Raw genomic sequence first — 12,529 nt, forward strand, 5'->3', positions numbered from 1 at the left:
AAAAGCTTCTTCAACACAACACTAAGGTTAAATAAAAACAATATCTCATATTCAGTCCCTTAAATTGATTCTGCCCAGAGGAGAGTTCATTACATTGATCTCCTATTAAGACGCGGGTCGATATTATATAGAGATGCCGCATAATTCACATCAAACACAGCGCCAGAGTTGTGGGGGAAATACATTTGATTAGATTCCATTCCTGAAACAAACTGATTAAAGTCAAAGCACAGCATTTCCTTCAACTGACACAGTCATCAAGTCTCTCATTTGTCTGGAGAAAAAGCTGTTTTGAGGTTATGTGCATTAGAAGATCTTTATTTTTTGAAGCGGTCATGAAGTCTTTTGCAGTTTCATATCCAAAGCACGAAGCTGTTTAAGGAATCCTCTGTTTGGGAAGATCCACCTGCGCTCTTTGACCTTATTGATTGCATCTAGGAGCGTGTAATTGTGGTAGATCATTAGGTAGGCCAGGACGATGGAGGCAGACCTGCTCACGCCAACAGCACAGTGGACGAGAACTCGAGCTGGAGAGGAAGGAGAAGAAAAATATCACGGTGAGCATAAAGCATGTGGTCGATAAGGGATGAGACGAGTGAGAGGTCGGCAGAGGCTGACATTAAACATGATGGGTATTTACCACTTGTCGTGTCAAGTGCGTTATGAATATACTCAGCAGACGGAAAGAAATATCGAGAGAGGTCAAAAGACGGTGAGTCATCTGCAGGCACTCCATAATAATCCACGGTGGATCCATAGAAGTAGTGATTCCCCTGACAGTGCGTCTTCCCATGAGCTGCATTCACAACATGGGTGATTCCCAGCTTCCACAGGCTGTAGCGATCATTAGCTACTGACCTACAAAGAAAAAAAGCAATCAGTCTTTCTAACTGGTAATTGATCTAGGCTGATTATGTTGTACAAGCCATCAAGAGCAATTTTAAAGACTTACATATCTCCAATGAACAGGTTAGGCCAAACTTCATCAACATGATTACCAAACCTTTTACCTCCATACAAAATCTTCTCAAGGTCTTTCACAGAAGGAGAGGCAGGAGAAGCTGCACTATTTTCCTGCAGATTGTTCATTGTTGACCACATGCATATCCCTATGTATGATTTATTCTCTCAACATTTATTTTCAAACTGTTAAACCTTCACTGAGACCACGCTGGCAGCCACAGACAAGGACAGGTGTTGCTGTTCTAAAATTAAAACAGTGACCTACCTTACTCTGAATGTAGGCCAGCTGTACATCTCTAAATGTTTTTTTAAAGTACATTTTATGTCAACTCATAATTTCTAATTTTATCAGTTGCAAAAATACATATAGTTGTGGTCAGAAGTTTACACTCATCATGCTCATTATTGTCATTGTCCTTTGGGGTTTTGAATGATTTATTTAAAGTGTTCTTTTTTCACGGTGGAATGATTGTACAGCATGCATTTTAATTTATTAAAAAAACGAGAATTGAGGACACATGTTTGAATCTATTTTGGATATTATCTAATCCACAGAGGGCCACATGTATAGAAACTGGCTCAAATATATAAATACACCCCAACTAATTTTGGTTTAATGTCTCCTAGCAAATAACCACAACTCTATTTAATGTTTTTGGTCATACCATTTCACACGTAAGAACGGTGTAGTACCACCTGTTCACCATAGAGCGTCACTGTTTCACTGTTGTTCCGCGTTTTCTTTTAGCGTGCGCCGCTATTCTGGACATTACCGCCTTGTGTTGTCAACAGGACTCCTAGCTAGCGCAAAGCCTGGGCGTAATGATGTCCAGCAAACTCGTGTCACTAAAGCAAATGCTAATAAGATTTCTTCTGATTCTTGTGAGATGTCACTTCGTTAGTTAGCCGGAGAGATATATTCTGTGTCATCTTCTGTTACATCTCAGAGCTGGTGAGTGACCGCAAAGCACACGCATTGATTGAGCTAGCACCAGTGAGCTAGCAGTCTTTAGTATTAAGCTGAGTTAGCCCCGTGGGCAGGGGTGCATGTGGATGCTTTCACGTTTATCTCTGGCGTATTTGTCTTTACATACTAATAGGCCAGATAGTTGCCTGACAAAATACTGAGATAAGTTAACTTCGGAGTATACAAAGAGCTTCTAAGCCCGATTTAAATGCTAGCCAGTGATATATTTAAATGGGTTAATTATATGGGTTATTGCAGGTCGACTGTAGTTGCTGGACTGTTTATTTAAATTATTTTATCAAAAAACACAGAAATGTGTTGCTTTCTTGTCAGTCCAAGGAGCAGACTGTTGAGGCAGCGTTTATTTCGGTTAATAATGAAGTTAGAAATAGTCATAATGTCTTTTAATGTGACTAGGACAATAATACCTTGGGATTTAATTGACTGTTTGGCCTGGGATAACATGTAGCTGCTCCTTCACTTACATTGTAGGGTGTGGTTTCCATTGTGCCATAGGAAATCCTTGCCAGTACTTGCGTCATATAACTGCATAAGTTGTGATTACCCAGATTTCCTGTGTAACTCAGGATTTGTCTTAAATTTGTTTATCACCTATAATTTTGTCACAAAATGAATGTATTTTCTGTCTGCGCAGCAGTCTTGCATAGTGTCTTTAAAGTTACTACTGCTGATTCAGAGCAAATAAACTGTGCCTTAAACTAATCCTGAATATTATTTTGCATGGTGTTTTGGAAGCCAATAAGGAACTGATACTGCTGAACTTAAATGTGGCTGTTCTTCTTTTTAGCCTTTGGTGTCAGGAGGAAATGACCCAGCTGAGTGTCCGTCGTTGGACACCTAAGCACGTTGCCAAGTGGTTGAAGGAAGAGGGCTTCTGCGACTATGTGGACCTGCTGTGCAACAAGCACCGGCTGGATGGCACCAGTCTGCTTGCCCTCAGTGAGTACGACCTCCGCTCGCCGCCACTGGAGCTCAAGGTGCTGGGGGACATCAAGCGGCTAATGGTCTCCATTCGGAAACTTCAGAAACAGAACATTGATTTATTGGAGGAGCTGGGTCTTCCCTATGATGGCCACTCTCCCACCGGTTCCGGAGGCAGTTTGGACTGGTTGTGTAACGGAGACCCGGGGAGAGACTGCGACAGCACTGACACAGCACCAGTGGGAGAGGAGTATCACCAGTACACTAATGGAAAGTACAAGCAGCAGATCCGGCGCCTCGATCCCGAGTACTGGAAGACGGTGCTTAGCTCTGTCTATGTGGTGTTCGTGTTTGGGTTTACATCCTTCGTCATGGTCATCGTGCACGAGAGGGTCCCTGACATGCGCACATACCCTCCGCTCCCAGATATTTTTCTAGACAGGTGGGTGTGATCGCTCACAAGAGCTTTCTTAAATTTTCTTACAACAAAAACGTTAATCACCTCTGAAATACCACAAACGATGATGTTTGAGTATCACACCAAATCGCTGACATTATAACTGCCCTAATTCCTTATAGCGTGTTTCTATTATTGTCCTCATATACTCCTGATGTGCTCGCTGAGGTTCAAAAAGACCTTCGAGGATTGTTTATAAGGTGACCTACTTTTGTTTATGACCAGCTTTGGGCTTTTCATGAAATGAAAACTTACCAGGAGAGATTATTTCAAGGAATTTCCAGTGTGTGTTTGGCAAGACACTGAGGCAAATTATTCAGGCTAGTTAATTATCTCCAAAAGAGATATCTTGGGAGATAACATCTATATGCATTGAAATGATTTATTAAAACTAATATACCAAAACACCAAACTAATTTTTCTGTCATGTTTGTTGTAAGATGTTAAGCAACATCAGCTATAAATGCTCACTTTCAATCTGTTATTTCAGCACTGATGTTGTCCTTTTCCACAGTGTGCCTAGAATACCCTGGGCATTCGCCATGGCCGAGGCATGTGGAGTGATCCTCTGTAACATCTGGATGCTGGTTCTGCTGCTCCATAAACACAGGTCAGTAGGTGCTCTGAACGATCCCAGGAGCCTGTCAGTAGCACAGGAAACTCACATTTCACTACTTCTAGGTCCATTCTCTTGCGGCGGATGTGCAGCCTCATGGGGACGGTGTTCATGCTGCGCTGTATCACCATGTTTGTCACTTCCCTGTCTGTTCCAGGACAGCACCTGCAGTGTTCAGGAAAGGTAACGCATCTTTTTTCTCTTTTTCTCATGTATCAGATCTCTTTGCAAGATTAGAGTATTGCCTGTTTCCTTCTAGATGTACGGCGACATGTGGGCCAAACTACAGCGAGCTGTGGCCATCTGGAGCGGTTTTGGGATGACACTGACAGGGGTTCACACATGTGGCGACTACATGTTCAGTGGCCACACTGTGGTCCTTACCATGCTCAACTTCTTTGTCACAGAATGTGAGTAGCTTCTGTTTCTGTTTTCTGAGAGGAGGAAAACACACTTGTGCTAAGATGAGATGAAAAGGCCTTGGAATAACTTGGAATTATAATTGGAAAATGAGCAATGATTTCAAAACTAATCCCTAAAACCCCTCATTTTGTAAGTAAATAAACATTTTAGACATTAACTAACACATGTGAGAGAATTTGTATGTTTCCAGGTTAATGGATTCCAAACCATATTAGTCCATTAGCCAACAGCTAACTGATCTAATTTATTTGAAGAGTTTCAGTCAGGTGTCAGAACTCATCACAGTACACAATAAGGCATAAATGAAGGTCACAAATGATCTTCTTATGGCTTCTGACAGTGAACTTATTTCTGTGCTTATCCTGCTAGATGTCAGTGCAGTTTTCGATACTACCGACAGCAATATTTTATTACAGCGATTACACCATGCTAAAGGAATTAAAAATGCTGCATTGCAGTGGTTGGACTCATATCTACCTAATAGACACCAATTTGTTCATGTAAAATGGGGAATCTTCTTCACGCAATAAGGTAAATTATGGAGTTCCACAGGGCTTTGTGCTGGGGCCAATTCTATTTACATTATACATGCTTCCCTTAGGCAGTATCATTCGAAGCATAACATACATTTTTGTTGCTGTGCAGTTGATGCCCAGCTTTATTTATCCACAAAGCCAGATATGACACACCACTTAGTTAAACTTAAGGAATGTCTTACAGACATAAAGACCTGGGTGACCTCAAATTTCTTGCTTCTAAATTCAGATAAAACTGAGGTTATTGAACTTGGCCCTTACCTTCTATAAATCCTGTTAAACATGCTGTCGTATTAGATGCTTGCTCTGGGTGGCAGTACCTTGGCCAACAGTAACACTGTGTGGAAACTTGGGAGTCAGGTTTACCATGATATGACCTTAAATGTGCATATATGTTCAAGGAATGCATAGGACGGGTGAATTGGTCCTATATAATTAAAACTTGATTTAAAAAAAAATATTGTTGCTTTATTAATTTCAATCCAAGTCTAAAGAGCACTATTATTATGTACACAGTACAATAAACCCTATAGTGGTAGTAAATGATAAAGCAGACATAGATTAGCCATATTTGGAGAAGGTGTCCCTATGTTGCCATCCAGTGTCCGCTACTGGTACTGCAAGTATTTCTTGAAAATTAATAATAAACCTATTATAGTTGTTTCCATTGAAATATTTTTAGTCTTTGATTCTGCAAGAGAAACTTTGTATGATTCATCCTCAGTTCCAGTGTCTGTAGCAAGCCATTTCAGCTCCTCCTCCTGTAGAGCCACCCTTCTTTCTTTCTGATTTAAACAAAAAGCTTGAATAGCAGGTAGGAGTGGCTGAGAGCTTTGTGCCTAAGATGGGCCACAAGCAGAAAAATATTTTTACATTAAATATGTGAATGAAAATAACTTTAACAGACTTAACAATGTGCCACATTTTAGAATGGAATCACATAAAGTGCTCAGTAACGCTCTTCCGTCTTTGATTTACACAGACACTCCAAGAAGTTGGAATTTTATCCACACTTTGTCCTGGGTGCTCAACCTCTTCGGCATCTTCTTCATCCTGGCTGCGCATGAACACTACTCCATTGACGTGTTCATAGCCTTCTACATCACTACCAGACTCTTCCTGTACTACCACACCCTAGCTAACACTCGGGCCTACCAGCAGAGCCGGAGAGCTCGCATCTGGTTCCCCATGTTCTCCTTCTTTGAGTGCAATGTCAACGGGCCGGTCCCCAACGAGTACTGCTGGCCTTTTTCTAGACCTGCTGTGCTAAAGAGGCTGATCGGATAATAAGCAGCCTGCAGCAGTACTGTTAGACACAGACAGTGTTCTTTCGTCTGCTTTGTCAAGTTGCCAACTGAGGCGGTGTGCGAAAAAGACGCCTAATATGAGCCGCACAAGGCCTGATGGAATACACAGAGCCATATCCTTTTAAATTTTAGGATTTAGCTCCTAACCTGCTTTTATTGTCTCTTTTTAAACAAAAAAACCTGCAGAGTTTCTAAAAAGCCCCATCCCAGTTTGATTTTACAATACAATGACATCTGTTACAGACTGTTTGGATAGCAAGAAAATTATGAAATAAATTCTCATTTAAAAATGCATCTAAACCTTTACAGGAAACTGTGCAATTAAGCTATCTGGATCTGGATTCTTGAGTTTTTCCTCATATCCCACATTTGAGTTCTAAAAAACGATGTATGTATGTATCTGTATGGACCACTGTTAAAGCAATATGTATAGATTCATATTATGTTATATAGAAAAACATCATTTGTCATCATGTTTGTTCAATCTTCTGCATTCCTTTATAACACGCTGACATTTTGACAGCATTACTAAAGACTGAAACAGAAATTCATGGCTCCTTTTCAGATAAACGACATACACCGAATCTTGTGTCTTTACTCATGACATCGCCTGCTATTTCCTAGAAAATATGCATTTAAGGAAATGACATTATCAGCCAAAAAAGTTAGAATAAAGTTTTATCCAGCTGTCTTAAACATAGTTCCATTTGCCAATTACCTGGAGTGTTACTGTGATACATTTCTCTGTGAAGAATTATTCCAAACTGCTCATGTTTACTGTTGAATATATGTATAGGTTTTTTAAGAAGTCCACATTCAGTGTAAACTACTAGACTTAGACCAAGTGCAACAACCTTTTCTTGATATTAATTCTTTGATGTTAATATGTAGTAAACAGATGCTGAAATTTGTATTTGTTTAGATTAATTTATTCCATTTTATAAATGTCAATAGGTATTTTTATATTCTGTGTACAAGGTTGCAGCAATGTGCACATAGAGAATTATGTTTACAGTTGCTTCAAACTCTGTATTCGTTGGAAACACGTGTTATTTAATTTACATATTCCAGCTTGTCCTGTACATTTCATTGAGAGAATCGTAAAAGATCATCGTCATTGCAGCATGTTAGAAACATGACTCTGAGTGGAGTTAACAGTCTTAACACATCCCTTCACTGAAGAAGTAGGATGTGTTTATGTGCTACTGTAGAGCCATTAAACTTCTTGTCCCGACAGTCATTTCCATCAATAAAGAGCTGAAACAGGAGTTTCCTTTCCTTTTTTATTTATCTATTTATTTTGCCCCACTTGCTGTACGACCACCTGGGGAATGCGCGCTGTTGCCAGAGCTTAAGAGCAATCATTTGGAAAATTGACAGGCTGAGTTAAATGTGTATTTTATTGTTACAGGGCACTGCTTTAGGTATTAAAGAGCGACTTGTGTTGACATGGTGGCAACCTGAAGTATACTGCGCCCACAGACAGGAATCTAGCCTAACACAATTTTCCTCTAATTTCCTACACCAAGCTTGATTGGCAGGGTGCCCTTACTCCAGGGCAACTTGGGTTCAACATAGTTTTCAATACATTCATGTTACAGTCAACATTTTAATTTGTAAAGATAAAACTCAGTGGCCCGTGAGCCACCATGGGCTCCAAATGACAAAGTGGCAAATTACAAAAAACATTCAAGAAACTCAGAGAAGGGCCCAGACCCGCAAAAAACAAAGCATATGCTGAGCGCTTACTGAACAGGGATAAAACCAAATAACCCCCTTTAAACCCCAACAGCCTTCAGATGGTATTTATTCACTCGCCCTGGAATGATTAATACTGTGTCACGAATATAACAAGACCCACAATGCTGATAAAAACATGCTCCTAAAGTCTGTAATCAGTAGTGAGTAACAAAAGTCCTTGAATATGGTCCCACACGCAGTCTTTTTCTTAATGTGTCCTAGTCCATCAGAGTTATAACCACAGCAGCTGAAATGTCCAATTAAATATCAGGTTAAAAGTCCAACAAAAAGAAGGGAGAAACCATGTCTTTATGTCTCTGTGGAAGTCAATGGGAAAGATACTGGGCTATTCACAGAGCTGCTTTGAGCCTCATCACTTGCTTCAGAGGCCTCAGCAGTCTCTACCTGTTCATCCGGCTCACCATCACCACATAGTCCACTGCAAGGACCTCAAGTGGTGTTGTAATATTGCTGAATGTCACTAGGTACTGGATACCTTTAACCAGTGTAATCCAGTGTAACCAGTGGCTCCTCCTCAACAGACTGAGGGTGCTCTTTGCACTGAAATGCCCCCATCTTCATGTTGGCTCTTGCATACCTTATGTTGCAAGGGTTCTAGGACAATGAGCTGCTGAATCTCTTCCCCATCATGGAGTCTTTGTGTGTATACCACACGCTGATAAAGCCTAAGGTGATCAAATAGCTGGTAAAGTCGCCTTTCATCAAGTGCTGATATGTGAAGTTCAGCACATGGAAAAAATGTCCTCATCTGTGTCCTCCCCTTATAGGTTCTTCCTGGTATGGAATCTTGGAGCCATCCCCATTAGTGTTGTCCTGTCCGGTGTTGTAACAAGTGGTTATTTGAGTCCCTTCGGGAAGCTTAAATCGGTATGGCCTTTCTCCTGCACTCTGTCATCAACAAAGCATTTTCACCCAGAGAACTGTCAGTCACTGGACAGCTTTTCTTTTTCCGATCAGTCTCTTTAAACTGTATATGGTTATTTGGGGAAATCCCAGTAGACTTTCTTAGGAATTTCTGAATACTCTGTTTGCTTGCAATTAATGTGCGAATTAGATAAGTACAAAAAATTTCCTTTTCCTAAAATAACGGCAACGGAAGTTTCCCAAGAACAAGAAAGACAAAACCCGGGAAAAGGTTTGTAACCCTTAAACAGTATGGAGAAATCTGGCGCTCTCAACAAAACAATTTTGTGTAAGTTACAAAGATTAAACTTCAGTGTTCTCTGTATGTTTGTCGTGTAAGGTACATTATAATGTTCGCATCTTTCTCTTTCTATACTTATGCTGCTAGCATCTATGTGCTAATTTTAGCTCAGACACGTGTTTCTCAAGCTAGCATGAAAAAGAGACGAATGTTTAACGCTCGCAGGTGTTTGCACGCTTTGCAAGCGGATCGAGGTTTGCGATGAGATGACATTGTGCAGCACTTAGATACAAGTGTATTTAAATACTTTACTTTATATTCATTAATGACTTAATGTATAACTCTTGAGCACTTATTTTCGGATTTTTCTCACTTTATTTGCACTCCTTTGGTGCTTGAAGTCACAGACTGTGCCATGTTGTGACACAACAAAACAACTATATATTTTATTTTGTAGCTTTCACTGCGTTCAAACGATGTCCAAAAATGTTCAGAAGTTCCTCAGAACTACCATACGTCTCCTGATGAAGAAAATAAGCGAATGCCCCGTTAAAGACTCTCTTCTGTCATGCTAGGGCCTGCTACAAGATTGTCTTAACGAGCAGGTAAAGAAGTGTACCTAATAAAGTGATCCACGAGTGTATCCTGTCATCAAAGGCTTTTCCTCCTGATTATGTAAAACCTGTGAATAATACGTTAGATTTGGTGAGCGGCACCAATGTAGCACTATAGCTGATTTCTGTACAGCTCTGTATGCATAAGCCCGTAACTTTCAGTAGTATATAGGTTGCCATAGTGATTTAGAGGTCTTCCATTTGCCTGGAAGACCTCTCGCATTATTAACGTGAAAGTCGCTTTTTCAAAATTCAGTTTCCTGTTGTAAAATATAATTTATGTATAAATTAATATCCATATAATTTAAACAATTACTACATGATTCCTATTTCAGTCGGGCACAAAACGCACAGCTATATTTTCGGGTCCTGCTGAGCCGAGGTCAGCAGGTTGTTTGCTGCGGTGTCTCCTCCATATCGTCCTACACCGGCTGTACTCGCTCATTCCGCAGCTTTTCTTATCTGTCAAGTTAGTGGGTATATAATAAAGAGAAGAAACTCTCGGTAAGTAATAGGCTGAGTATTTACACACGTTATCCGTGTTTTATTTGTTGTAGTGCAGGGGTACTGCTGTCAGACATTCTATTTGCTAGCTAGAAAACGCCCCCTACCCATAGACTGTATGTAATTTTATGCCCTTACTACACTCAGTGCTGTGGTTGCAAGTATTTGCATGGAAAATAAATGTATATTCAACTAACACTCTTTAATTTTGATAACGTCTTCAAAGTAAAGCTCAGTTCACTTATTGAATCCATGACCCAGATGCTCACTTAGTTTTTTCCATACTATTTAAACCTCTTTTGTATGCAATCTGTTATAGCGTTTTGCCTTCTTAACCAATAACCTCCATGCTCTGATTACTTGAAAACGTCGGTCTAACCTTGAGAATAAGGTGACAGACACCTGAACTCGTGTCTTTATATATAGCTAGTGACAGCAGTTAAACAAATAAATATTAAAATAAAATCTGAATTACAAATACTTGACAGAAACATTAATTGTAGTCAAGGTTATAATAGCTGGGATTTTACTACTTCTCTCTTAGTTTTTTTTTTGGTTGCTTAAGGCATTCACTGTATAATGTTTCACCATCATTGAGTTTAAAGCAGTTAACAGTAGAACAAGAATTTAAAAATATTTCCAGTTGTAAAATTTGTAACTTTCCTCTCCATTTGACAGCCACAGCTATCACACTTTACAGACGCACATTTTGCCCATGTCTATACATATGCTTGGTTTTAATTCTTTTATTAACTAACTTAAAAAGCTTTTAAAAGCAAGCTGCTTTTTATACTCCTGTGTCACCATTTACATTCACTTTTCTCTTGTGTGTATAGGCAGAATGGCAGTCCCTCCAGCATATGCAGACCTGGGCAAATCAGCAAAGGACATCTTCAATAAGGGATATGGTAACTGGAAGAAAGATAAAAGGCACCTTTATAAGTGTGTATTTGCTGACCTGAAGAGGTCAGGTCTGCGGCTGGAAATGCCTTTTCCAAGCACAAGAAGTAGTATCTCACTGTCATTGTCTTTGCAGGCTTTGGGCTCGTCAAGCTTGATGTGAAGACTAAGTCTTCAAGTGGAGTGGTGAGTTTAACTGTAAATATAACATCCAATGTTGAAATGTAGCTAATGTATACTAATATTGTTATTGTTATCATAGATATGAAATGTCAACACATAGGTCAGAGGGTAAAGGGCCTGCAGATCCTAAATGACAAACAAACATTTCTTTCATTTTATCAAATATGTGATTCCATGTTAGTGCTGAGCAGCATGACCAAACATTTGTATCAAGGCACTTTTTTTCTTGCATACTCTTGCATGTTTCATACTCTTGCTCCATAACATTGTATTTTTTATTATTATTTGCATAAATGGGCCTTTCTGTATTTTGGCAATGGCTCATTCTTCTGCCTGGGGAGTACGAGATTTTAATATCCTCATAAAAATAGATAAATCATAAATAAAATAAATGCTCCACTGTTCTGCTAACAAGAGGGAAATGAAGTAAACTGTAATGCCAATTTGTGTTACCATATAAAGTCAGCATCTGGCTTGTTTGTGTTGATGTTTCCACAGCAAAGCCATAAAATGTAGCTTTGAACTCCGTTTGGAGTTAGTCTTAACAAGTTTGGTGGTAAAATAATTCTGTCTCCATGTAAAAACACCTGTTAATGTGTTTTCTTTGCCTCGCCCGGTTTCCTGGTGCTGCGTGGTCCTAACAGTTTGTGTTACTGAGTATATTGTTTAGTAATGGAACTTTGTAAAGTAGTGTTACAAATTGTCAATGTTTCATAGGAAGTTATGTCTTGTGTTGTTTGTCCTTTAAAAGTAAGTTAGTTGTGAGTTTATTTTTGAGATTTTTTTATTTTTTTGGTTTCATATGGTTATAACCAGTGTTGGTCAAGTTACTTGAAAAAAGTAATCAGTAACTAATTACTGATTACTTACCCAAAAAGTAATCCCATTACTTTACTGATTACTTATTGTCAAAAGTAATTAATTACTTAGTTACTTTTTAAAAACACGATTTACAACCTGAGTAGGTGATAAAGCGATAGATCTTTCAGGACCAATTCTACTTTTTCTGCATAATCCATCATACAAAATGTAATCAAATGGAAAAGTCTCTTTTTAAAACTTGTTTTGTTAGTTTTAATCTTTTAACTTTATGCATCAAGCAAAAATTAAATTATATGCAACATTCTCTGACTGGAAGAAATTTGTTGTACATTTAAACCTATTTTCTGCACATTCCAGCACATAAAATAAAATATTTTCTTTGTGTTTACA

The 12,529-nt window shown here is 39.1% G+C and overlaps 3 protein-coding genes across 3 annotated transcripts in view; 2 read left to right on the forward strand and 1 right to left on the reverse strand.

Moving 5' to 3' along the window:
* Window positions 1-240: 240 nt before the first annotated feature.
* On the reverse strand, window positions 241-2,436 carry LOC102211315 (dual specificity protein phosphatase 13 isoform A-like). The gene is made up of 3 exons (XM_013911656.1): window positions 2,416-2,436; window positions 641-890; window positions 241-527 (listed from the first exon to the last, which is right to left on the reverse strand). Exons 1-3 carry the CDS (start codon window positions 2,434-2,436, stop codon window positions 334-336), a joined length of 465 nt encoding a protein of 154 aa, XP_013767110.1. The 3' UTR covers window positions 241-333.
* Window positions 1,742-7,479, forward strand: samd8 (sterile alpha motif domain containing 8). The gene is made up of 6 exons (XM_005736396.1): window positions 1,742-1,915; window positions 2,739-3,314; window positions 3,844-3,939; window positions 4,011-4,128; window positions 4,205-4,355; window positions 5,887-7,479. The coding sequence occupies exons 2-6, from the start codon at window positions 2,758-2,760 to the stop codon at window positions 6,189-6,191; spliced, it is 1,227 nt and encodes a 408-aa protein (XP_005736453.1). The 5' UTR covers window positions 1,742-1,915; window positions 2,739-2,757; the 3' UTR covers window positions 6,192-7,479.
* A 2,586-nt stretch (window positions 7,480-10,065) lies between these two features.
* The window catches only part of LOC102211877 (voltage-dependent anion-selective channel protein 2-like), a 6,089-nt gene continuing 3,625 nt past the window's right edge, over window positions 10,066-12,529 (forward strand). The window contains exons 1-3 of the mRNA XM_005736397.1: window positions 10,066-10,234; window positions 11,071-11,142; window positions 11,271-11,320. Of these exons, the coding sequence (XP_005736454.1) occupies window positions 11,076-11,142; window positions 11,271-11,320 (117 nt within the window). The 5' untranslated portion in view covers window positions 10,066-10,234; window positions 11,071-11,075. The remainder of the gene's footprint in view (window positions 10,235-11,070; window positions 11,143-11,270; window positions 11,321-12,529) is intronic.

Source organism: Pundamilia nyererei, unplaced genomic scaffold (assembly GCF_000239375.1).
Source record: "Pundamilia nyererei isolate P.nyererei 1_Seehausen unplaced genomic scaffold, PunNye1.0 scaffold00069, whole genome shotgun sequence".
Taxonomy (NCBI): domain Eukaryota; kingdom Metazoa; phylum Chordata; class Actinopteri; order Cichliformes; family Cichlidae; genus Pundamilia; species Pundamilia nyererei.